General features: G+C 35.5%; 3 protein-coding genes across 3 annotated transcripts in view; 1 reads left to right on the top strand and 2 right to left on the bottom strand.

Annotated features, from left to right (window-relative positions):
* LOC102808610 (caspase recruitment domain-containing protein 11-like) overlaps positions 1-2,881 on the top strand; it is a 61,292-nt gene extending 58,411 nt beyond the window's left edge. The window contains exon 23 of the mRNA XM_085502647.1: positions 204-2,881. Within this exon, the coding sequence (XP_085358773.1) occupies positions 204-301 (98 nt within the window). The 3' untranslated portion in view covers positions 302-2,881. The remainder of the gene's footprint in view (positions 1-203) is intronic.
* Positions 2,882-5,070: 2,189 nt separating this feature from the next.
* LOC100372941 (monocarboxylate transporter 12-like) lies at positions 5,071-10,271 on the bottom strand. The gene is made up of 4 exons (XM_002739913.2): positions 10,172-10,271; positions 9,544-9,687; positions 5,897-6,570; positions 5,071-5,169 (listed from the first exon to the last, which is right to left on the bottom strand). The coding sequence occupies exons 1-4, from the start codon at positions 10,269-10,271 to the stop codon at positions 5,071-5,073; spliced, it is 1,017 nt and encodes a 338-aa protein (XP_002739959.2).
* A 7,610-nt stretch (positions 10,272-17,881) lies between these two features.
* On the bottom strand, positions 17,882-21,034 carry LOC100372287 (uncharacterized). The gene is made up of 3 exons (XM_002739908.4): positions 20,711-21,034; positions 19,601-19,651; positions 17,882-18,642 (listed from the first exon to the last, which is right to left on the bottom strand). The coding sequence occupies exons 1-3, from the start codon at positions 20,891-20,893 to the stop codon at positions 18,493-18,495; spliced, it is 384 nt and encodes a 127-aa protein (XP_002739954.1). The 5' UTR covers positions 20,894-21,034; the 3' UTR covers positions 17,882-18,492.
* Positions 21,035-27,779: the final 6,745 nt, after the last annotated feature.

Here is a 27,779-nt window from a genome sequence, read left to right as displayed (position 1 = left end):
ATAGAAGCTCATTACATTTGTTGGTGCTTATGTGACAAATTCTCGTTGTGCTGGGTAACCTACAATGTTGAAGTTATTATGGAGTCATTTTTGAGAACAAAGAAAGAAGCATATTTTGTTATTGAAAAACTTAACATTCTGTGCATGTTCACAATTATGCGTTTAGTAGATGATTTTAAAACATTGTTTCAATTTGTTTTCAGCTTCAATAGATGTAAATGACCTTTCTCGTCATGACATTAATCATGTGATAACTTCAATATACAAGCTTGTACAGCAGGAAAGCGAAGAGTCAACGTAATAAATAAATTTATCTTTACTGTATTTGCAAATACCACATATAGTATACAACTACAGCAGTCACCAACGAAAACAAATAAAAATTGTAAACTGAAGACTATATCTGACCAAACTGAAGCTTACGTTTTGAATTAATGTCATTAGAATACTGACAATTAAAAAGTTATTCAGATCACCAAAATCTAAAATTGACAAATTTATATTTTATTTTTGTTTTTACTTCATGTTTCACAATCTGCCATGGTATTGAAAACATCAGACAGGTTACTGATATAATAAATATTTTTGAAAAATTCACAATGAATTAATTTAGTTAGTTTTCAACAGGAACGTTTTTTCAATGGTACATTGTATATAAGTGCCCAATTTGAAGTTTACACTTCTGATTGGTGCACAAAATACAGTCTTCTGATTGATTCATCAAATATAGGCGTCTGATTGGTTCATTGGATACAGTCTTCTGATTGATTCATCAAATATAGGCTTCTGACTGGTTCACAAAATACAGTCTTTTATCAATTATCAAATAGAATCCACATTTATCAAACACAATTAACTCTGCTGATTAGCTAGTTAAATTAAACCATAATTATGATTGGTTTATTCATTGAAAAACTGCACTTCGGATTGGTTCAGCAATATGACCCACACACTGATCGTTGTCAAGAGTGGAGAATTCTTAATTGCTGGAACAATTTTCATTTTTCATTTTTTAGCTATAGCGAAAGGTTCAGATTTTTAAATGTTTTCCACATATAATATATAGAGTATAAACCATGAGTGGCAGTGTAATTAGTGCAGTATTTTTCATAACATAATGAAGATTACTACAAGTTTAATAAATGTGATGTTACATGGTAACAAATTTTAATATTCATTTTATCACATGTATGCATTCCAAGCTGTATCGCCAGAAGAAACCCAAAAAAATCTAAAATTAGAATAATTGTTATTTATGTTCCAAGTGTCTTTGTATAGTGTGTTCTATTTTCTTACAAGAGCGGGTGATGCAATGAGGTCTGTTTATTGGGTGTGATTAAACAAATAATTACTTGGTAAATTGTGGACTAGTTCTATCAGCGGTGTTCATGCAGCTTAACAGTAAAATCAGTAAGCAGTAGTGGCGCGGGGGGGGGGTGTCAATAGGAGGGGCAATCAGATTTGTCACTCTGGGGTGTGTGTCAAAGGAGTTGCAAGGGCCAACCAGATTTGCCACTCAGGGTGGGGGAGGTGTCCAGAGGGGATGCAAAGGCCAATCAGATTTGCCACTCAGGGTGGGGTGGGGGTGGGGGGTCAGTGGAGTTGCAAGGGCCAACCAGATTTGCCATTCAGGGTGGGGGAGGTGTCCAGAGGGGATGCAAGGGCCAATCAGATTTGCCACTCAGGGTGGGGTGGGGGGTCAGAGGAGTTGCAAGGACCAAACAGATTTGCCACTCAGGGTGGGGGAGGTGTCCAGAGGGGATGCAATAGCTAATCAGATTTGCCACTCGGAGTGGGTGGGGGTGGGGGGGTTCAATGGAGTTGCAAGGGCTAATCAGATTTGCCACTCGGGGTTGGTGGGGGTCGCTGGTCAAAGGAGTTGCAAGGACCAAACAGATTTGCCGCTCGGGGTGGGTGGGGTGGGGGGTCAAAGGAGTTCCAAGGACCAAACAGATTTGCCACTCAGGGTGGGGGAGGTGTCCAGAGGGGATGCAACTGCATTATACATGTGATAAATATACACATCTTTACTTTGGTTTATATCAGTATTTTATATGTACAACTTTGAAGTATTAAACATTTATTTGTGAGTTTGATTTATTGTATTTGATATATTAATATCATAAACATATGTCCATGTTTTTGTTTTGTTTTTGTGCATGTTTTTTAAGCATATATGATTAAGAGATCCAAACCAGTGGAGCTTAGGCCCTTATGTTATCATTCAAATTTTTCTTTCACCTTTTTTCTCGTCAAGCCGTTTGAGAAAACTGCTAAACAAAATGGTCAATCACATTATTCTGAAATTAGGTATACATCATGTACATACTAAGTACAGCCATGATGGATTTAAGGAAACCTGGAAGTGCATCATTTATCATACTTCCTGAGGTCGCAGTGATGTCATAATTTGTTTTATAGCATCAACGATATATGTTCTGTCAATTTCACTTTGCATGAATTTTTTTGCTTATAACTATTTTTATTCCCTAAATAGTATTAAATACAATTAAACTGCAATTTAACATGAAGCATATATATAAAGACTGCTTAACAGTGTGAAAATTTGGTGGTTATTAGTTTTCGAATTTAAGAATACAGAGCAGTGCTCTATTTAGCATAAGGCATGTAGGGAACTGCTTTATATTTTAAGTTTCAAAATTGTAATTTTTCCAAAGTTGCATTAAATTTACTTCATCTGCATTCATGGATTGCCTTACCATCACCACAGCTTAACTTGATTGCCACCGTTTGTAGATAATTTGCATAAAGATGAGAAGTGCTGATCCAATCAATGTGCAGCCAGCCAATACAAATGCCATATTGTAGTTACAAGTGTAGTCATATAATAATTCTGAAATATAATATTACATAAGTAGTAGTGTGAAAGTGTGTTCATTCATGTTCACTCAAGCTAAGTTTGACAAGCTGTCTTGTATTTGTAAAACCAACACTAGTACTGTTAGTACATTGTAAACTTGCAGCTTATGGGAATGACGTAAAGCTTTTAATCACTCAAAGTCAAGATTTCAACAGACTGAACTACTGGTTGCAAACTTTTGGGCTTACATCAAACGCAAACATTTTATTTAGAAACAACCAAAGGGATATGGGTTGGTGAATGGCATGGCCGCACAGACCTGCCACTAAATATCAAATGGGACAACACTGGTCTTAAGTTACCAGGTGTAAGAACTATGCAGACAAAAATTGGGTTGAGTTGGTTCAAAAAGTAAAAAACAAAATTGAATTCTGGTCGCATTTTACTGCCAGAATGTCATAAACCACATTATTGCATATCAATTGCTGTACCGGCTGAACTCATTGTCTCCACCCATTAACACCGTTTGTCACATACAACGCTCACTCGTTAATTTTTTGTGGCAAGGCCGTCATTGGATTCCTGCTGAAAAACTTCATCTCGCACTTGTTAAGGCGGTCAAAATGTTGTTGACGTTGCTTCAAGCACCAAAGCCATGCATACCTTACATACAATGTATCTTTACAGCGATAATAACCACGCAAGTCTTGGGTTCACAGATATCAATCAGGTACAGCCAATAGAGCTGTTCATCAGAAAAGCTGTTCCAAAGGATTTTTGTTGAGGGCAAGGGATATTTTTTATTTTTTGTAGGGGGCAGGAAATATCAGTACCCCCCTCCCCTAGTGGGCAGGGCAGATTTCTAAACAAATGCAAGAACAGGGAATCTTTTCTTAGTGGGGATGGTACTTACATACATAATATTGCATCGTGGGCAAAACAACCTTTAGGACAGGATATAATAAAAAACGCATTGGGGGAAATAACATCTGCTAAATGTGGGCAGCCGTGTGCTATCAATAGCTGAACATGCGCGTCACCCACTGATCTGCTGAGTAGTTAATGTATTCAAGGAGCCCTTAGAAGCCAATGACTTGATGAATTACGCCACCAATTGGTATTCTTTTTAATGAGGAAAGTTAAATTTGTTCAGCAGGAGTTCAAGAAAGGCAAGTTGGCGGTAGGGGAGTAGGCAAAAAAATGTTTCTTTTTTAATGAGGGCAGGGGAAAGATGAATTTGGTCAGCAGGAGGGAAATACAATTTTTTTTCAGGTGGTGGGTAGTCTATGAACAGCTTTTAATTGCTCCCCTTATTTCAAAACTGGAAAGGGACCTACAATGGCGTATCCTACATGGAGCATACACGACTGGGAATAAAACAATACACAAACAATAAATGCCCACTATGTAGCAATCAGGATTCACTTCAACATATATTTTATGAGTGTCCAAATAATAACAATCTCCTTCATATAGTCAATCAATTGGCTCACTAAAACTCAAACGCCCATTCCGCACTGATGGTTTGTAGTTTTGCCTTCACATAATGCTTCAGACTTTCTGTCTCGCAAAGCTGCAAATCTGGTTTTGTTCATAATCTCCATTGCAAAACTGGCAATCCATCTAAGTCGTCGTAATAAATGGGAAAAAAACATGTATGCCACGGATCCACTAGAAATATTCACTAATCGTGTACACTGTAGGTTGAAAACTGAATTTGAATATTTCCGGTTGAGGACCAAATTTTAAAATGTACAAGTGCGATTAGTATATATAAATGAGAGTTGACCATGGTTGTAGAATTAGTCATGGTCGATCATGTTTTCTTAATTGAACTTGATAATGGTCAGTGTCCCTTAATATTTCTCGAGTTCATTTTTCAGTTTGACTTGCATTGTAAAATATCTTAATTCCCTTCAATTTGAGAGAATTTATAAATATTTATTTTTAACCGAGCAGTAGCGTAAATATATTTGTTGTGTACAATATATAGCCCTGTATTATATTGTAATAGTTGATAAAGCAATGTAATTGTGAGGCAAAACTATAGTTAGAAAATCAGGGAAACAATACCCACCACCCACTGAACGCAACTATTGTCCAGCATCTCGACCAGGGAACTAAATTACAGTTGACCATGTCCAGGACTATTGCATTCAAAGACTTTAATGATCGATAATCAAATGTAATTGACAAGCGCCATCATTACTCTTGGGAACAACTATGTGCGTTGGTCAGCAGCAGGATAGTTATCCATAATATGTAAGGTCAATATAGTAATATATTATATGGTAGATGACGACCACCATGGCCACCACTACAACCACTGTTGATTTCACAACCATACACTACACTCTGTTTGGGTCCCATTAGTGAATACACCACATCACACCGCACTGCACCACACCACACCACACCTCAATCCACAGTCAGCTGGCGCACAAGTGATAATAAAATACTGATTGGCTGCTGAGTTGGAATGAAAATCTTGGTTTCAAATACCCCAGGAAAGTGTTCTATGTTCTCTGTGTAATTATTCAAGGGATTTTTCAACACAAAAATAATGAATTCAGCCGAATTTTGTTAAGCGGTTGGCTTAATATTACCCAACAAATTGTTTGGCTGTGTAAGTTTGGTATTTTTTCCCTGATTTGTAGGAATCTGAAAAACGCGCTTCACAACTTGCCTCTTTCTTTAGTTTCATGCTGCATTCAAGATGGCAGCCCCCACATAGTAAATATACCATCTATTTTATTATCATTTGTGCGCCAATTGACTGTGCTTCAATCTAATTGCACTTTCAATTCCATTGGTACAGTGTGATTCTTCTGTATACTCACCTCCAATTGGTGGTCCAGCTGTAAAACCAATACTGGAAATGGCCAAATACCATCCAACTGAAGATGATAAAACTTCACCACCAAGACAGTCTTTCATACAGACTGAACCATGCAGAGACAATGCTGTGCCACTGAATATTCCATATATTGCTGATATTATAGCAAACAATACATAGTTATCTTTAGAAACAAGTGTAATGAACAATGTCAGCATACCACATACAAGCCACGACACTGATGTGATAAACACTGGAGAAATATTTCCAATATCAATAAAAACACCATGCATGACTCTTCCAATTAATGAACATGCTCCCATGATTGTCATCAAAAATGCAGCGTCCAGCTTGGCTATTCCCACAGACACGGCTTTGGACACAGTGTGCATCATTGCTGTATTATGACCAATTCCACTTATTGTTCCTGAGATGCATAATATCCAGAACCAGGACTTTTTAAATAGTTGCAACCCTAGCACGTCACTTAGTTTGTTGATGTATGGTTTTGATATTTTTCCATTCAACAAAGCTTGTATTTCATTGGCTTCTTGAAGTTCATAGTCACTGGTTTCACAGTCATCTATGATTTGTTTGTATTCCGTTTCTTCCAAATATTCTTCCCCACAAGACTTTGATTCTGGCCTGTGTGTTTGCCTGATGTACACATCTTCGGTTGGCGGTGGTCTCATTAACATTCCACACACAACAATATTCATATTAATTCCAGCCATTACAATCATTGCTCCCCTCCATCCGTATGTATCAATTAATATGTGGTATAGAGGAGGGAATGCCATTAATCCTGTAGCAGTACCAGCGAAGACGACACCATTGGCTAAGACATGGTGTTTATGGAAATATTGTCCTACAATCACAACATTTGGTCCATATAGAAAACCGAAACCAATTCCTGTGTGATAATGTATACCATGAAGGATTGTGGGTATTCAACTTGACTCGACCGATCAATGTTTGACTGCAGTACTTCATTGTCTACTATCATCCTGATTATTAGTCCCCGTTCGCACAAAGTCCAAAAACGGGGACTTATAATTTGGTCTCCGTCCGTCTGTCTGTCTGTGCGTCTGTGCGTCCGTCCGTCCGTCTGGAGTCATATCTCAGAATCCCTTGGACCGATTTCGTTCATTCTTTGCATGTGCCTAGTACATTATGTGGGACATATGCACATGCAGTGGTTTAGCGATTCTATTCAAAATGGCGGACTGGCAGCCATCTTGTTTTTTGAAAATGTTGTATTTTGGACATGCTTTGTCAGTTTTCATTCAAACTTGGTACATAGATTATACATGTTAGGATACATGTCCATGATGATTTATTTTAACAATTGGATCAAAGATGGCCGACTGGCAGCCATCTTGTTTTTTGAAAATGTCGTATTTTGGACATACTTTGTCAGTTTTCATTCAAATTTAGTACATAGATCATACATGTTAGGATACATGTCCCGACCGTTCGTGAGTTCCTGAGTCTGTCAGTCTGACCGTCCGTGTGTCCGTCTGTCCAGCGTCATATTTCAGAATCCTGTGGACCTATTTCGTTCATTCTTTGCATGTGTCTAGTACCTTACGTGGGACATATGCACATGCAGTGGTTTAGCGATTTGATTCAAAATGGCTGACTGGCAGCCATCTTGTTTTTTGAGAATGTTGTATTTTGGACATGCTTTGACAGTTGTCATTCAAACTTGGTACATGGATTATACATGTTAGGGTCCATGTCCATGACAATTTATTTCGCAATTAGATCAAAGATGGTCGACTGGCAGGCATCTTGTTTTTGTTTTTTTATGCAGTATCTTAGACGTGCTCTGTCAGTTTTCATTCAAATTTGGCACATACATGTACTTTATACATGTTAGGATGCATGTCCATGACAATTTGTTTCAAAATCTGGTCAAGGATGGCTGATTGATAGCTATCTGACTTTTTGGCCTCACTACTGTATTTCCACAATTTATGTATCATTTTCATTCGTATTTGGCACATACATCATACATATCAGTGTTTCATAATCAGATCAAAGATGGCCGAATAACGCCTGTTTTTATTTTGGCCATATTACTACAACACGAAACACGTGTTTTAATGTAAATTTAATATTCTGTTGTATACACCACTTGGAACTCAAGTTTCAAGGACACGCTCGCGACAACACCTCCGCTTTAATATGACGAGCACAACGAGAACTTAATGGGGACTGTGTCATTTTCAATGACTTGTTGTATTTAAAATGGCTTAGTATATACAGCCAATTTATGTTTACCCTCAAACTACTATGGCATCTCTGATCAGACAAACTGCTTAATTTTTTTTACTTTCACATTGTGACCAATAGTATTACGTGGTGCTGAGGCCCAATCAATATCACAAGTTCTTCTTTATTTCATAGGCTAATGTAACCAAATATCAAAACAGTAGTTTATAGACATTACATGTTTTTCAACCACTACAACTTCACCTGTCACCTTCTTCATGTGTATTATTGTTAGGACCAAATCAACATTTTGTGTATTTAATTTTTTGTATTTACTGCATGCTATGCTATATATTATTTACTGTAAACTTGAATAAAACCATGTGGCGAATAGTGCCACCCAGAGTTATTGGTAAAAGTTATTCATAGTGTCAATGTCAATGTTCTTATCTGAGATTAAAAACAGATGGGTTGGCAGTGCGACTCAGACAACTGTATGGTACAGATGTACGCCTTTGAGATCCATCAATATCTTGCTATTGCAAACCGTTTCACTGGGAATTAATTGGCTAGGAAGGTCTACAAACATGGTGAGTGTTGAATGATTTGTTTGTGTTACATTTCAGTTAATCATCATTCTACATTCTTTATAAAGGATAAAGAGTCGTGATACAGAAAACGGACTTTTGTTCAATTAGTGTGGAAGAACACATTTGCGTGAGGATGACTTCCTGGTGCAATCAATACATGGTGGCAAGCTTATTCACTGTGTTAGCCATTAGTTCGGCGATATACTAGACCAGTAGAACTTGGAATTTGCTTGTGCACTACAATTATTAATCATGAACCTGGGACATGGAGAACAGTGTCAATTCATTACATAACACCCAGCCATTAACAATCTAATTTCACCCAGCACACATTTCACACCATGGGTAAGAAAAATATCACACATATGACAGCTGTATTACAGGTACATGAAAAGTGTCACATCGCTGAAGCCACCCATGTATGATAAATAACAACACAGTATTCTTAAATTTAAACCACGCGACGAATTTCCACCAAATTTTCAAACTCTTTTAATCTCTTTATATACATGTTACACACCAAACTGTAGATTCTTAAGCAGAAGATAAAAAGCATTTAATGCCATTTTGTTTAGACAAAATTAATTATAGTGCAAAACGTTAAAAAGGGCATTTCCGAGTTTTCATAAATCCAGCATGGCCGCCAAACTACCAATTTCCAAAAACTAAAACACGTACTAAATTACAGAGTACTAGGATTTGTGGTTTTGAAGGATTTAAAAGATTTTTAATGCCATTTAAAAAAATATTAATTTTAGTGCAAAACGTAGAGCACATATCACTGATGTTATGACACAATTTGTATGTCGCTGAGACCACAAATAATATGTTAAATTCACCAATTCTGGTTTTGCTTTGAACTAATATAGCCGCTGAATCACGTGACCTATCTCAAATTAAGTGTACCAGTTCATATCGTTCCCTATCATCAAGCTTTCTGTCCAGCAGTTCTCTCATATTATTGACGACGGTTATAGCTGAGCAGAACGTTTTATTCTGTAAATAGGTGAATGTTTCTTCACTTTTTATGACTATTGCATATTATAAATACAATATATTGCATCAATATCCATTCTTACCTGATAGAACACCATAGCTTAGAAATAATACAGTAACATTGTTGACAAATGAACTCATAAATAGTCCAATTGTAGACAGTATCCCTCCGATAATAATTAATGGTCTCGAACCAAATTTATTATCCAAAATACTGATCAAAGGTGCTGTAAAATATAACACACAGATATAAGAATAATGCAAATTATGCAAATGCACCAATCGAGATAGAGCATAGATGCACACTACTGACAAATCAATATTAGGTGTGTGATCATGAAGAGCAATACTAAAGCAGCTGAACAATAATTATTAGAAATAGAGCTTTATAACAGTACCTATCAGATTGCAAACTATTCGCCCTACCTGTTCACACCCACACACTTATCATGTTATTGTTCATAATTACTGTCTAAAATGCACATTTCGGGGGAAGCACAATGAGGGAAAAAATGTTGTTTTTCTGGGTACACATTTGTAATTAATTAACAAGACCTGATTTTGTTATCAAAATATAAACATTTTGTTACTATTTTTTGTCATAACATTTACATAAACATTTTTCCTCTCCATTAATTATTCCAGAAGATCTAACACACAATGCCTGAGATGCATGAATTAATTAAATTATAAATAAATATACATCTTTACCAGAAAAACCTCTCACACCCATCATAAAAGATGCGACCAGGGCAGTCTTTCCTGCTCCGTCGTGAAAATATTCTCGGAACTCAACCAGGAATACACTCATGCCATATGTACATCCATCATCAACATCATATTAAGATGACTTCCTAGAACTATAATCCATCCATACCATCCTTCATCTTCTTTTCTAATAAACATCATTCCTTGTTTTAGATCTACGGATTTGTATCCAGATGAAACAGAATTTATCTTTCATTATATAAATTCCATTTATAGAAGCACGCTATGTAAATTAATTGTTGTTTACAGTTTTTAATAAGAATGGTGTATTTTTGTAATATGTGTAATGGTCCTATGAAGATATGTTTTAAAATTGGGAGGTCGTCACCTGCGCACGCGCGGGAATTGAGTCCCAAGCGACGATAACAATACACGCTAAAAACGCAAAGGCTCACGCTTGTTTGTAAATGTGACATGCTATGGCCATCTGACGCACGCTATTAAAATCTATGAAATTTGTTAATGATGTCTATGAAGAAAATAAAAAGAAACTAGAGGAAATACAAAACACTAACCATCTACTTATTGCTGAAAATGATCTATTAAAAAGAAAGGTTTCAAGTTCGGAGCGAAATTATAATGATTTGGATCAATATACGAGACGGGAAAATATTGTTATTACTGGCATCCCTGAAACAGATAACGAGGATACTGACGAAATAGCTTTGAAAGTTGCTAATAATGTAACGATGTCGAACATTGATACTTTGTATCGTTTTGGAAAACGATAGTTCACCAATTTCTATTCAATACAAAATTTATCGTAATATTTTGTCAAAATTGTTAAAAAAGTCTTACTTTTGTGGCAAGCTGGCAAGCTGGCAAATATTATTGGAAATATCAATAAAACATGGCAGGTTATAAACAAATTGCGGAATAATCAGTCATGTAATGATCGTTTCCCACATAAACTTAGAGTGAGTACTAATCCAAATGAATTTGTGACAGAGGGTAGGGATATTGCTGAGAAGTTTAATTCGTATTTTGTTAATGTTGGTCCAAATTATGCATCTAAAATCACCTGTAATGCCAACTTCAATGATTACCTTGATAGGTACTTGTAATTATAGGTCGATATCAGTGTTACCCATTGTTAGCAAATTGTTTGAATCTTTAGTAAATAAACAGATGTGTGCTTTTGTAGAAAAATTCCAAATTCTTCATGAAAACCAATATGGATTCCGTAAGCATCACAGCACCAAATTAGCTTTAGCTGACCTTACTGCTGAGATTTCAAAACAAATAGATGACGGTTTTATCACATTTGGTATTTTTCTAGACCTCAGAAAGGCTTTTGACACCATTAACCATACCATATTATTGTCTAAATTACATTATTATGGTATAAGAGGGTCTACTTTGAGTTGGTTTGAATCCTATTAAGAGGATCGTCAGCAATATGTTAATTTAAATAAATGTAAATCTGATTATAAAGTAATTTCTTGTGGAGTCCCACAAGGGTCCGTCCTTAGACCACTTTTGTTTTTAATTTATATCAATGATATTGTAAAAATCATCAAAGCTTTTTGCTGACGACACAAATCTGTTGCACTTCGCTGAAAATGATTCTATTGATATTGGCCTACTTAATTCAGAATTGAATAGTTTTGATAAAACCAATTTTATGGTTTTCAAAACAACTCAAAAGTAGACAACTATGCAAAGTTTATTAAATATTGATAACTCTCCTATTCACTTCACTTGATGTAACTCTCGACAGATCACTTACTTGGAGACCTCACATTAATAATATTGCTAAAAAATTAGTAAAATGATTGGACTCATTTCATATTTGCGTCACTATCTACCCAAATCACTTATAATATTACTATATAATTCACTCATTCTTCCACACATAAGCTATTGTATTGAAATATGGGGCAACACTTTCAGTACCGTTATAGATCCAATTTTAAAATTACAGAAAAAATGTATTCTCTTAGCCACTTTTTCAAATCCCCGTTCAAGTAGCTCACCACTCTTTAAAAGACTGGGCATTCTTGATGTGCATAAAATATGCAAGTTCCCAACGTGCATGTTTATTTATGACTTGAAGGGCGATCGTTATGCTCCTCATTCTTTGGGTCATTGTGACTCTTCAATCTTTCACTCTTATTTGACACGTTCAGTTATTTCTGACAAACTTGAAATTCCAAAAGTAAAACTAAGCTCAACTAAAAACAGTTTAACATATTCATTAGTAAAACACTGGAATGATCTTCCAATTTCTATTAAAACATTAACTTCAAGAAATCGCTTCAAGCTTACCCTAAAGCAATTTCATTAAATAATTGAGCATTAATTTTATTATTTCTCTATTACTCAAATTACAGTATTTTTATTTCACTTATACCAGCATATTTCATATAATTTTTCTCATTATGTATTATGTACTCTTAAACAATACATTAATATAATTTATGAATTCACTGTTCTTATCAATTTTTTTCTGCTATCATTGAATATGCAAGGGTTAGAGTAGAACTAGAACTACCTCTCTTGTCCTCGCCAGATAGTTATGTATATCTCCATTTTCGTTTTTGTACTTTGTAATGTATTTTATCTGAAGAAATTGTATTGTATTGTATTGTATTGTGATTTTTGATTTACGGGTATGTGAAACGAAATTACATTAACGGATGTAACTGATAACTTTTCCAATGAAATCCTTAGCACCCCGTTGGCAGGCCAGTCACACTGGTTCTCACTACAAGAGGTTACGACCCCCCCTGCCAAATGCTAAGAACAACTGAAACTAATATATACATATTTACATGAAAAATTTTCCACCTATGCGGATCTGTTTGTGCAGGAGTTTTACGACCGTATGCTTTTACTGACGTCAACCAAACTTGTTATGTGGGAAGTTGGCACCCAAGGCTCACAGGTGCTACACCTTGCCCAAGGGTGACCTGGAGGTAGTTGTGGCAAAGGGTAACCTCATTCTCTTACGTCCATAGACTCCACAACCGGATGTAGTTTAAAATCTTGCCCAGGACACATATATACATATTTAAATAAACGTAAACGTTGCCTTTAATAGGTGATACCTCACACGTGAGGCTGAGTTGGTGCAAGGCTTTTTATGACCGTATGCCCTTATATACTGACGTCAACCAAACTTATTATGTGGGAAGTTGGCACCCAAGGCTGACAGGTACTACACCTTGTCAAGGGTGACCTGGAGGTAGTTGTGGCAAGGGGTAACCTCATTCTCCCAAGTACAAAACACTCCACAACCGGATGCAATTTTAACGTCTTACCCAGGACATGTCCAATACAACTGAAAACCGACTAAGTCGTGAGGCCAAACCTGTAATAATACGGGGAGCGCTGAAAAGCACTGTGTTCACCCGCGCATTCATTGTGCCCAAGGGTGACATGGAGGCTGCTGTGGCACATGATAACCTCATCCTCCCAAATTCCAAGGGAAAACTAAAACAATAAAAGCACAAAACAAGCAGAAAGGGAAAACGCGCGTATGTTTGCAGATAATCCACCAAGAGGACGTAACTCTTGGCTTCTGTGCGTGTTCTAAACTGTATTGTATTGTATTGCAAATTAACAGTTTTTAATAAGAATGGTGTATTTTTGCAATATGGGTAATGATCCTATGATGATATGCTTTAAAGCGAGAGGGTCGTCACCGTGAGGCATGAGTTATTTGAATTATAAATAAATATAAATGTTTACAAGATGAACCTTTCAAACAGGTTATTGCCGTCTTAAAAATATATCACAAGATTCAAAAAGCATATGACATCTTAATTCAGTCATGCACAATTATTGATTTAAATAACAAACCATAAAATTAATTTCAGTTAATTAATTAATATGTTAAAACGGTTGATAGAACGTTGAATGTACCGACTTTATATGGTGCATGACTGTAAAAAACAACGGTTTCATGCCAAAAGAAGTACTAGATTTATATTCCTCATGAATCTTTTTTAGATACAATAACAGAAAATAATATATTTATGACCAGTCTCAATATTTTGATAACACGCTTATTATTATGCACAATTACTACATTTGTATTCCCCTATGCTGACATCCCATAGTAAAACAGCGCTCATTAATATTCATCATCTAGACGTGTGATGTATTCACAAATAATGCACATTGTTAAAATATATATTATCATGTATGTATCACGTATATATTTTATCTATAAATATGATTATCTATGAAATATGATGTTTACATATCAAACAATAAAAAAACACATAAAATGCTGTTTGTTTGCTATTTTATTTATAGACTATTCTGTGGGATTAACTTATAATCCCGATTAATAGCATTTGGAATTATTTGAGATCTGGGTGTAATGTAATTCTAATGCGCTTGACTCAGGACCATTCGATTGTATTTCAGGAAAAAAATATGCCGAGTAAAAATATTTTTTGAACTAACTCTTCATTGTCAGTAATAAAACATTTATATTTTTAATTCAAAAAGTTAGTTACGAGTTTTCATGATTTTTTCGGAGGCATTTTCTCCAAGACAAAAAACAATAGGTAAAATATTAGGATAGGTCCGAGGACGGTTGTTATGGAGACAACTATATTTTGAACGTTTCTTCCCGTTGACTGATTGATGCATTTTCTGATTCGTTAAGTTGACAAATTATTCAAGATTCAAGAAAGTTCTAAATAAAAATTCAATAAATACGGCAAGACTTTAGCGAAGGGTGCAATTCGCGTCCTATACGGTGAAATGTTCTTCCAAATAAGAGCATCTCAATAGAATGTGCAAATGAGGAGTCTCTTGATCGCCTGAATCCGATGCTGGTAAATTCTAAAAATCACCGAACATTGACTCCATTATTCACCTCTTGTTCGAGTAGTAGTACAGCTAATTTCAGTTGGAGTACCTGTTAAATTTCAAAACTGTTCTGATCTATATACACTCCCTGATGATGTTTAATACATCATAAAACCTTAGGGACGACGTCAAAAGATCGATGTCGGATAAAAAACTTGTTTTCTTTAGTTTGGGGGTGGGGGTTTGACCTCAAACAGTTTCCATCCTACTAGTACAAAAACGATTATATTTTTTAATGAAGTCAAAATAATTTTGGAGTATTTGTAGTTCGTGTTTTTTCTATCCAATCATAGACAAAAATAACAGAAAATGAAAAAAAAATTCTAGACGAGAAAATGGTTTGGTCTGAGTGTAAATATGTGCGTCAAATGAGGTAAATTTCAGGGCATGGACCTAGAGCATGCGCAGAACCTAGAAAAGCAGATACAATTTGGATTTGTATTAGAAAATTAATCCTATGTCTAAAATTGTTTGGTGCTTTTCAACCATAATCTGATTAAAATCCGATGTAGGTATGGGACTCTAATTTTTTTAGTTTTTTTAAAAATTATTTTAATAATAATAATAATAATAATAGTAATAATAATAATAATAATAATAATAATAATAATAATAATAATAATAATAATAATAATAATAATAATAATAATAATAATAATAATAATAATAATAATAATAATAATAATAATAATAAAAATAAAAAAAAAGCCTCTTACCTTCATCGGGTCTTAATCAGATTGTTTTCAACCACTACTGTTGTGTTAAATTTAAAAAAAATTATGCAGATGCTATCTGGATTTGTATTAAAAAATAAGACAGGTAATGGTGACATTTACTACATGAGAACATGCATACAACGTCATACTACTGTCCGTTTATCAATTTGTGAATGTAGTCTAACGCCATGATCAATACTTATAACTTAAGTTTCAGTAGGGGTGGGGGGGTGGTGGAAAAAAACTAAAGGAGTTAAGTTTATCCTACATTGAACTTTTGACGTTGTCTCTTATTTGATCTTCATTGTTTGCAGACTAAAGATATTAATCAGACTCGGAAAATTTGGCATTTAGTGTAAATGATGCCCGGAGAAAAGAAACATTCTGATTGGCCGAAAAACTGTAGAATAATTTGAATAATTGTTCCCCTTGAATTCTAACAACAACAGCAACAGAAACTCAAGAAACATTTGATTCAATAGATTCAGGGGTTATAGCACATTGGTCACAGAGGGCGCTGTTTTAATCTCACACACGAACTGTGATTTGCTCATTCATTCCTAATTCACCATGCAAATAGGGATAGAAGTGACAAATGCAAATGTATTTCTTTAGCAAACACAATACATTCAGCTTTATTTTTTTACTTTTTTTATTTACATTGAGACACAGCAGTCACAAACAGTAAAAACAATCAACATCAGTGCTGAAAATGAAATCTCTCTGGATGGAGTGCAATAGAAGTAAAAATATACAAAAGCAGTCAACGTGCTAGAAAAAAGTTTGGACGGAACTTGATATATTGTCAAAAACAAAATTATTTATATCTGAGATAATAACAAAATTTTGTTCAAATTTATTTTAATTTAACTACCCACTTAGAACAAATCATTGTACTTTTTCAAACCTTCCAAACTGTGTTCTGTCTACACATCATACACTTTTCACCGACTTCAATAGACCTGTGTGCACCATAGTGCATTATAAACAGAGTCAATTGCAGTGAGTATCCCTTGAAGAAAAACTCATGAAATACATGCAAGTTAAAACTTCACGCTTTCATGTATTTGCAAATTATACATCAACATTTGTATTATTCCAATTGACGAATCACAGCAATGGCTCCCATGTGTCATGTAAATAATAAACACAGTAAAAAAAGACCATTATCATTTAGAGGCCAACCATGAAGGTGATTGTGCCACGTCCTGTTTGATATGGGACGCATAGAGACGTACAATAATGCGTGTAAAATACATTGTTTGTTTACATAAAATGTTACACTCGCTGCACAATGACATCACCTTTAAAACAATTTCCATGTGTGAATACACGATACAGCATGCTGCTTTTTTGTTTTGCTTTTTGGAGTTGAGCAACAGTCAATAGCACTGACCATAACAAACTGTTTCATCTAAACTACCAGTAAATTAAAGCCAATTTTTTGGTAGAAATAAATTTCAATTCTTTATAATAATATGTTAAGCTTAACTTCTAAGTTCTAGTGAGAAAAGATAAGAAAATTCTATAAACATTTTTTAACAATATTTTATCATAAAAGACATCATACATTTGCTATAGTTATTGCATTGTGTACACACTCATGTCAACGAAATACTTTTATACTGTAAACACAAATTGTTCACTGGGATTTAATTTTTATAGGTAAACCACACAAACTGAAAAAAAGACAATAGAATTCATTGATTTGATTCAAGATAATCAAAATGTGATTCTGTGAATCCCTGCGAAAATGAGTTTTTGCAGTTACCGTATGTTGTAAATTTTAGGTTTCATCTTTTATAACCCCTCTTCATTATAACAAAAATAACAAAAAAAAGAGGATCATCATAATTTTTTAAAATCTTTTTCAATAATTTTTTTATCTAAATTTTATTAAAAATAAAACATTTTAAAGCAATATTTACACTAATTTCTTCGTGGACAAGAAGGACATACTTTTCAGTAGGCTATAGGTCTTGATAAAACTCTTCAAGTAATATGTAACACAGGATTTAAATTTGTGTGTTCAATTGATTTACTTTTTTTTTGCTTACAGTGGAAATCACTTCAGCTCACTGCAACAGGTCAACAAGATCAGCGTGCAACATTTTGTTGTTTCATTATTTACTGAAACTATAATTGGATACATCCATAAAGATATGTTGTCAAAAAAGTGGAACACATTTATAAAGGCCAGGCAAAAACTGGTGTGACTTCTTGCATTCAGAGTAATCAATGTTAACCATGTTAATCATCAAATTGTCTGTGTTTTATTTCTAGACATTTGATTAATTTGACTCCTAGTACTAATGGCATCACTTATCCAACTGTTGAACTGCACTGATTTTTGGTGTACTTTGTTGATTGCTGAATGTGCTATGTTTAAAAAACAACTGCAGAATGTTTTGCTTCCTTCATAAACCAGTGAATTTAAAACCTAATGAATATCAATGCAACATGAAAGCATCTAAAATTATATCATATACATATGTTGTCTTGTACAGTAGTAGTTGTTCTTGTATCAATCAAAGCAAATCCCCAGAAATTCAGCTCAAATTAGTAAATAATGGAAATTGAACATTAAATAAGTTTGAATTGCTCGAGTGTGTGTTTATATGACAAACAATGCAGTACCAGTAGTATCTGTATAGCAGAATTTGGAGAGCCCCCTACACCCCCCCCCCACCATCACCTAAACAACTTGTAAATATCATTCGTCTATGAACGTCCTAATCCATATGCTAATGTGTTTGTCACAGTGCGTGTCTGATCTTTTGTCATCTGTCTGCGCTTTTCTTCAAAACTCTTTCCGTATTTATCATTGGCATAATAAGCATCTCCTGTTGGATGTTCATGCAAGGATTTATTCTGAAAAAGAATCAATTCCAATATTAAATGATTTAAACTTTCTTGCACATCAGTAACTAGAAATTATAGTGTCAAATTGTTTGATGTAGTTATACTTTAGCATTCAGAATTTAATTTACAGAATAACAACTTCAGATGTAAAATATGTATTGACATACAAGCTGCCAATTTGTGGTATTTTATGGGAAGTTTTGTATTATCTTGTCATTATTGTTGTTATGGTAACTATAAATAACAAATATTAAAGGTTGCCATGCACTGCAAAATTCACAAAAAATGGAATAATTGTTTTAGATGGTATACATGATTTGGGTAATATTTTATTTATATTTATTATTTAAAAATCTTTTAACAAATAAAAAAATGTGCTACTGTCTGCATAAATCCGCCAAAAATAATTACAAATTAAATAATTAACATTACAATAGCACCAGCTACAAATATAACGATTAATCTTCTTAATCAAATTGAAATATAATCTATGATTAACTATTAATCATTAATTGTTATTGATAGTATTAATTAATTACTTTATTTAATTAATTTTACTAACTCTACACTAACTATAAATATAGTTTAATATTACCCTCTTAATTAATTTAATATATTGTGATGATTAACAAGTCATTATTGATTGATTACAATCATTTTGTAATACCTTGTAGATGTGCTTGTTGTTACCACACACAATAATATCAGCCTTTAATACATAGAGATTGATACTCCATGATTGATTGACTCCATTCAATTAATTGATTAATTAAATATCAATTACCTAATTAATAAAATAATATAATTAGATGGATAAAGACATGTATATATTAATATTAAATATATTACAACATAAAACACAGGTTTCACCTTGCCACTGAGGGCAGACTCACTACCTAACACAGTTTTCAGAAATTATACGACTTTTTTAGAACTACAAGAATTGTAAAACATTGTATCAACTCACCAGCTTGTCACCCATATTGGATATCTGACTCTGGACATCAAATTGCCAGTTCTAAAGAGACAAGAAACAGTTTTTGAGTCAACATAAAATGTATCACACGGGAATATACGAACAGTTTGGCTTGAATATACGTATTGTAGTATATCTCTCCAACAGAGGCACATGTAAACCAAATAATTTTGAAAGTTTATCAATCAGAAACTACTAGTATTTAACGTATAGCTTTTTCAAGTTGAGATCCAAACTAATTAACATAGCATTATAGCATAATTAACATTGAAATATTCTGAAATGGCCCTAAAAGTTGCTGAATGACAAGTAAGTAATTACCGGTGAAACCTGGCAACATTTCAGAAACTTTTTTTATTAAAAAAGCGAAGAAATGAAAGAAAGGGGAAATGAAGATCATTAAAAATTAATGCAGCAGCTCACAACAAAGATAAGCTGATAAATAATTCATTTGAGTGAATTGATGTCAGAGTTATGATTCATCGCTTCCTATGGCGGCAGAAAAGTAATTTGTTTATAGTCAACTCAAGATCCAATAGATGTGGATTTATTTTTAACTTCTCGTGTTACGCGCAGGTGAAACCCATCCCGCTGTGATCGTGACAACAGTCACGTTTCGTTGCTAGGCGCGCTGGGTATTCGTTTTTATCGTGCATGGACATAACCGAGGCAACAGACACATGGTTGAACAAAGGCCGAAATTCAAATTAATTGTTTATTGAAGACAACTTTATTTCCGTTGACAATGGTTTCCCTAACGCAATCAATTATGGACGTGGTAACAAAATCGTTGAATTCATTAGGAAACACAATGCGTGTCCGTTATAATGGACCAGTTCGTTTACTTTTATAGGTGAACACTGGAAACCATTAACCTGTTAACCTAGCGATGTGTGGTAGTTGGTACATGACAGTTTCTTATATACAATGAAATATACGTTAATAATGTCATTTCCCAATGCAGTTGTGTCCCAGGGCTTGTTTATATAACGTGTCGACCAAGGCTACATAAGATGCCTGTATGTTAGACTGCTGTATAACACCGCAGAGTAACTCATAAATTTGATATACTATTTTGAAATTGAATTATACATAACTCACCACATATGGGTCAATGTCTCGCTGTTGTCGTTTTTCTATGTTCCACTCATGCACCAAAGTCCACTGCTCCGGTATAGGACCGCTACGGCTAAGCGCTAAATATGGCAGACCCATCGTACTATTTGAGCAAGACGCGGGGTTGAATGGGCTGTTCTGACCGCCGTTGTTGTTGTTGTGTGCCATGGCACTGCCGTTACACGATCTGAATGTAGGTAGTGGTTACGAAAAGTTAAAGTCCAACACCAGCCAGCTCGTTATACAACAACGGGCTGTTGTGGTCTACGAAACCGCACAGGTGGCTGTCAACTACATGTAGGAGCTATAGTTACTATGGAGTCGCCTTCTTGCCAATGGGACGTGACCAGATAATATGTCGAATATTTGCATAACAATGGCGACCCTAATCAGACTGCTATACACCGATCAATAAACGTAGACCTGTCAATTATCGTTTGTAAGTAATCACTCAGACGGTCTCAATCATACAAGCTACTGTATTTATACACTGGTATATTATAACATATATGAGCGAGCATTTTAAAAACAATACAATAAGTAAATAATTGAAAATACAAGAGCACCAACTACAATTATAAAGGTTTATCTTTTTACATGTAATATATCGGAATTTATTTAAGTACATTGTGTCCGTGACAACAAAAATTTGAGCTTCCCCTAGTAAAAAATCACGCCGCCATCACATTCCGAACATTGTGTTACTGTAAATCCGGGGGGTCCACTGGTGGAAACTTACTAAAAAGTGTGCAAAGCACACTGGCACAAAGGGGGCTATGTTTCAAAATGAGCAAGGGGTCAATTTTAAACATTTTCAAGAATTAAAGCTGTGTTGATATACTAGTATGTTTGATATTTGGCAATGATAGATCCATTTTACTAAGGGGTGTGTAAATTTGTTTTCAAAGAGTGGGTTTTTCTTGTTTTAAATTTTTTCTTTCAGAGATCTGGACTTCCGGTCATGATTTTCAGTTGATCCATCCAGGCTGTAAATAGTTTCATGGTCATAATGATCTGATAGAGTTATATTTGAATGTACCAACGACACCTTGAATAATATCCAATAATAAACAGAAAACTAAAACAACATCCAGGACAACAAAACTTACAGAACTGAAACATTATAGAAAATAAACTTTGCAAAAATGCTAAGAATGAAAGAATCTTGACCTGAAACAATATTTAGAAATAACTCATCCATGTTAAAAAAAACACCAACATTGAGGCATAGATGTACAGGGCTGCAAGGAATCTAGAACTATGTTCTTTGACAGTTATTATAATATAAAATATAATGTTTCTCATGTTCTACTTCGTTGCATACATCAAGATTACATAGCCTGTTTTTCTTCAAAATACCTTTATGTCTAGCGGATTCAATGGGAAGAGAATGTGCTAAATGTGTTCTAAATTTAGTACAAGATATTCTACAAAGTATCGATGGACATTTAGAAGGGGGTTCATATGACTTTGTCAGGCAGCTATGGTGGCTTAATTATCGTGTTATTAAACCTTACGCCAGGTACCAGGGATCTATAATTCGCAACTCTTTACCGAACAAAGACATACACAGATCTAGAATTTGTGTCAACTTCTCGTCTTGGCACCACGTGGTAACTCGCCAAGGCTCGCCGCCTCGTCCGGAACTCCGCCAAGATTCTCTGCCTGTTTCGTGGAGACCTCCACAAGACAGAACCGTCTCATGTAGATCTCTCTCAGACTGACCAAGACACTCTTTATTTATGTTCCAAAACGTTAGTCAATTACAGGTGAGTTTAAGAGCTAGAGGCGTAGTCTCCACATATTTCACTCGCATGCAGCCAATCATACGAAGTACTTAACACGTCATATATATTTGATTAATTGTCCGCTATATTAGGAGACTACACATATCAAACTATCAGGAATAACAATCTGTCAGCAAAGTTTATATCGTAATTAGTTCAATCACTGACCAAAGTTCCGCCCAGTACCTTGTATAAACTTAAATGATGACAGGTTATGGGAGATATTAACCAGCACTTCACATGAAACTAGTTATCAAGTCGTATCAGTTAAAGATATCTAGACACATAGAAACAAAACATGACACAGCCTTGAAAGAAAATTATGATATAGTAAGGTATATGGCTACATATTTTTTGCAAGGCACGTTTCGAGTGAAGAGCATACAACTGAGATCGTTATAAATATGCTATAAATATACATTAAAAAAATGACCAATTCAGAAAAGGTCTTGTGACATCATCAATACTTCTAATTAATATCAGTTAGTTCCAACTTCATCCAATCATGAAGCCATTATTTTGAAAAAGTATTTTGCATATGTTATCCACCAATAACTAGTTATCAGACCTTAAAGCTGGAAATACCGATTTATAACAAGCTACATTTTTGTATGCTATTTCCACATTGCCATCCAAGCAAGGATAACATACGTTTATGATTACAAGAGAAGAATACATTGCCAAGCCAAGGTGCGGACTGTAAGGAGGTAGGATTGTGAGTGGTAGTATAGTGAGATGGTAAATCTCATGGAGGCTGTAAGTGGCAGTGAGCTGGTGAATTCAGTGTTGATTGTATGTTGAAGTGAGCTGGTGAATTCAGTGTGAATTGTAAGTGGTAGTGAGATGGTAAAACCTGTGTGGACTGTAAGTGGTAGTGAGCTGGGGAATCTGGTTCGACTCGTAATGGATAATTAGCTGATGAATCCTGTGTGGATTGTGAGGGTGTGTTGAGCAGGTGAATTCAGTGTGAATTGTAAGTGGTAATGAGATGTTGAATTCTGTTTGAATTGTAATGGGTAGTGTGTTGATGAATCCTGTGTGGATTGTGAGGGGGTGTTGAGCTGTGGAATTCAGTGTTGATTGTGAGTGGTAGTGAGATGTTGACTACCGCGTGAACTGTAAGTGGTAGTAAGCTGGTTAATCCTGTGTCGTCTATCAGTTGTAGTAAGCTGGTGAATCCTGTGTGGACTGTGAGGGATTAGCAAGCTGGCGAATCCTGTGTGAACTATCAGTGGTAGTAAGCTGGTGAATCCTATGTGGTCTGCACTGGTAGGGGATAGTGAGCTGATGAATCCTGTGTGGACTGTGAGGGGGTAGTAAGCTGGTGAATCCTGTTTGATCTATTAGTGGTAGTAAGCTGGTGAATCCTGTGTCGTCTATCAGTGGTAGTATGCTGGTGAATCCTATGTGGTCTGTGAGGGGGTAGCAAGCTGGTGAATCCTATGTGGTCTGCACTGGAAGGGGATAGTGAGCTGATGAATCCTGTGTGGACTGTCAAGGGGTAGTAAGCTGGTGAATCCTGTGTGATCTATTAGTGGTAGTGAGCTGGTGAATCCTATGTGGTCTGCACTGGTAGTGGATAGTGAGCTGATGAATCCTGTGTGGACTGTGAGAGAGTAGTAAGCTGGTGAATCCTGTGTGATCTATTAGTGGTAGTAAGCTGGTGAATCCTATGTTGTCTATCAGTTGTATTAAGCTGGTGAATCCTATGTGGTCTGCACTGGTAGTGGATAGTGAGCTGATGAATCCTGTGTGGACTGTGAGAGAGTAGTAAGCTGGTGAATCCTGTGTGATCTATTAGTGGTAGTAAGCTGGTGAATCCTATGTTGTCTATCAGTTGTATTAAGCTGGTGAATCCTATGTGGTCTGCACTGGTAGTGGATAGTGAGCTGATGAATCCTGTGTGGACTGTGAGAGGGTAATAAGCTGGTGAATCCTGTGTGATCTATTAGTGGTAGTAAGCTGGTGAATCATGTGTCGTCTATCAGTTGTAGTAAGCTGATGAATTCTGTGTGGACTGTGAGGGGGTAGCAAGCTGGTGAATCCTGTGTGATCTATTAGTGATAGTAAGCTGATGAATCCTGTGTGGACTGTGAGGGGGTAGCAAGCTGGCGAATCCTGTGTTGTCTGTCAGTTGTATTAAGCTGGTGAATCCTATGTGGTCTGCACTGGTAGGGGATAGTGAGCTGATGAATCCTGTGTGGACTGTGAGAGGGTAATAAGCTGGTGAATCCTGTGTGATCTATTAGTGGTAGTGAGCTGGTGAATCCTATGTTGTCTATCAGTTGTAGTAAGCTGGTGAATCCTATGTGGTCTGCATTGGTATGGGATAGTGAGCTGATGAATCCTGTGTGGACTGTGAGGGGGTAGTGAGCTGGTAACTCCTGTGTGATCAATTAGTGGTAGTAAGCTGGTGAATCCTGTGCCGTCTATCAGTTGTAGTAAGCTGGTAAATCCTATGTGGTCTGCACTGGTAGGGGATAGTGAGCTGATGAATCATGTGGGATCTGTATGTGGTAGTGAGCTGGTCAATCCTGTTTGAACTGTATAGACTAACTAGACAGGTGAAGTGAGCTGGTCATACCTTGGCCAACTTGTAGACTGTAAGTGGGCAGTAAGCTACCCAATTTTGGGTAGACTCTAAAAAGGTAGTTAGCTCGTGAATCATGTGTGGACTGTAAAGGGGTAGTAAGCTGTTCCATACAGTCTGGGCTGTAAGAGGACAGCAATCTGGGTAAATCTTGTATGGGCTAAGAGAGTTGAACAATTTGGCTGTGCATGGAGTTTTCAGTGGTAAACAGACCCATAAAAAAAACCTTACGCAAGGCCAAGTTGCTCCAGTACCTCCAAGTGAATAATTAGAGGATTCATTGATGAACAACTGCTCAGTTTTGTAGAGATTGTAAGTCTCATGAAAGTGTTTGTATGCTGTAATTTCTGGAAAACAGTGGGAGCATACATACATCAGTGTTCTTCCACATCATTGTAAGTGCATTTAACTAGTGAGCTTGGTCGTCAAATATGTTTGAGATGATCAACACTGATCTTTTTGTATTTGTTGAATAGGTGTATGGACATCTCTGCCAATAGATTGAACAGATGGAATTTAGCTGCAATGTTGTGCTGTCGTAGCTCTTCTAACGAGAAAGTGTGGTGACTAGGGTGTTCAATACACCCTCCAGCTTATTATGATCTTACTGTACTGAAGTATTTCTATCACTAATTTGTGCAATGTACAAGACTTGATAACCCCGCTTTTCCTTAACACAGGCTACCAGGGTTGTAATACAACAATACTGTTGTGCCCTGAATAATGTTATGAAATGCTTACAGTGACCTGAATGGCAGTCATTTCCTAACAATTCATGCAAGACTTCTTCTCTAGAGTTGTTTGCAAGAGGCTGCAAGCTCTCACATTCATTAAATGTTATTGTGGTATGATAAGAATTCTTCTGGAGTTCTCTGGAACATCACTATACCTCAAATATCTATGAGGATATATGTATGTCTTACTTGTGCATTGTAGATACCATTTTGAACACCATTGTGGCAGTCGATCATCACCCCAGCTGGAAGGGCAGTGAACCAAAAGTGATAGATGCTTGGATGTATTTGGATATGAAAATATGCTTTCTGTAAATCCAGAGAAAATCCATTGATTCTGATTCATTCTAACTTATTCCTGGTGCAGATGCTTATACATATTCACAAGTCAGTCGACCCCCTAACATGCTAATTAAGTAACCTTTCCTGCACATGCATTTCACCTGGTGCCACAAGTCATTCTTTTTGCTGATGTGTGAACTTTGTTGCTCCTTATTATATTACAATGATTTCAGGTATGTTCTGGCTTCATGTATTTCAAAGATAATCAAGGAGTGATAATTTTACGTTGACTGTCAACATCTAGCGATATATACTGAGTAATTTTATTGCATTAGAGCTATTTGCACATGAAAAGTTCTTAGTTACAAGCTTTCACTTTGAGTTTTACCAATAATTACTAATTATTGGAGAGTTGACCCACTCTCTGATCAGAATTGAGTTGAAATTAAATACTGTATTGCTGCGAATGAATTTATTGTCACCAGCTGTCAGCGACTGACTGACTACATCTGTACCATAGTTTATTATGACAATTATTTTGATGTTGAATAAGCACAGTAGTCAATGTTGTTTATTGTGAGTGCATGCAAGGCAGATCTGTGGCGTTTGGGGAATAATCTGCCAGTCATCGCATCATGCATCAACAAATACAATAGTTAATTGGTATGCAAATTAGCATATGCAGATTAATTCCAAAGTAGTGTTTTACATTCATCTACCAAAACAGGACATCAAATTAGGACATCAACAAAACGTATTGAAAATAGTCAATTAGTATGCAAATTAGCTAATTTACATTTGCCAATTTTAATCAATTTGAGAAAACTGCTGTTAGAATAACAAAATCAAAGAAAGCGAGAAAGAACTCCTGTGTGCTGAGAGACGCATTAAAAATAATTCAAAATTTAAGATTAGCCTTTCAAACACAAAGCTTTGCATCTAATAATAGTCAGCTATTTAAGATGCACAACATGAAAACTATGTGAATCACATTATCAAAATTTCTGATAATTTTGATTTTTGTTTGTAGTTTTCAGTCTAATTCCAGATAATAAAATTGTAAAGCAAAAAAGTAAATTATGCAAATTAGATAATTATTATGGATTTATACAAACCCAATACTAATTAGATCATTGCATTAGAGTATATATGTACCAAGATTCATGGAGATAAAATAAGGACTTGAGATATTGAAAAAGCTGAAAATTGATTAATTATGCAAATTGGTTATTAATATGCAAATATTATTAACCTAAAACCAGTCAGATCTGTGCATTGTGCCGTGACATCTATGTATTTAGTTTCACTGAAATTTGATTAGTACTTGAGAAGCATGCTGAAAATAGTTCATTATTTCGGAAATTAAGTTTGTAAATCACAAAGCATTTGTTCCAATCTACCCAGTTCTTGAGATATTGGAAGCCAGTGAATCTCTACTTAATGTGTCTGTGCGGCCACCTAACCCTAACAACTACCAGTTAGACCAATCAAAGAGCAGTTGTTGACAGGATTTTTGTTGACTTATCAAAATTATGCCCAAGATGTATGCTTTGATTGAACTGGATTTGGTAGAATGAGATTTGACACATCCATCCATCCATCCTCCATCATATGACATTTGCCTCCTTTTGTGCTCTGTACACATAAGACAAAAACTCACA

Source organism: Saccoglossus kowalevskii, chromosome 8 (assembly GCF_978046115.1).
Source record: "Saccoglossus kowalevskii chromosome 8, keSacKowa6.1, whole genome shotgun sequence".
Lineage (NCBI taxonomy): Eukaryota > Metazoa > Hemichordata > Enteropneusta > Harrimaniidae > Saccoglossus > Saccoglossus kowalevskii.
This window is presented reverse-complemented; position numbering and strand designations above follow the sequence as displayed.

Bases quoted from the DNA above. Each gene is read 5' to 3' on its own strand.
- LOC100372287 (XM_002739908.4), bottom strand. From the start codon at position 20,893: ATGGCACACAACAACAACAACGGCGGTCAGAACAGCCCATTCAACCCC. The intron at 19,652-20,710 runs GTGAGTTATGTA...TTGTCTCTTTAG, and splicing joins GAGACATTGACCCATATGTG to AACTGGCAATTTGATGTCCA. The intron at 18,643-19,600 runs GTGAGTTGATAC...ATTCTTTTTCAG, and splicing joins CCAATATGGGTGACAAGCTG to AATAAATCCTTGCATGAACA.
- LOC100372941 (XM_002739913.2), bottom strand. From the start codon at position 10,271: ATGAGTGTATTCCTGGTTGAGTTCCGAGAATATTTTCACGACGGAGCA. The intron at 9,688-10,171 runs GTAAAGATGTAT...TATATTTTACAG, and splicing joins GGGTGTGAGAGGTTTTTCTG to CACCTTTGATCAGTATTTTG. The intron at 5,170-5,896 runs GTGTCGTGGCTT...AACAGAGTGTAG, and splicing joins CTCCAGTGTTTATCACATCA to TGTATGGTTGTGAAATCAAC.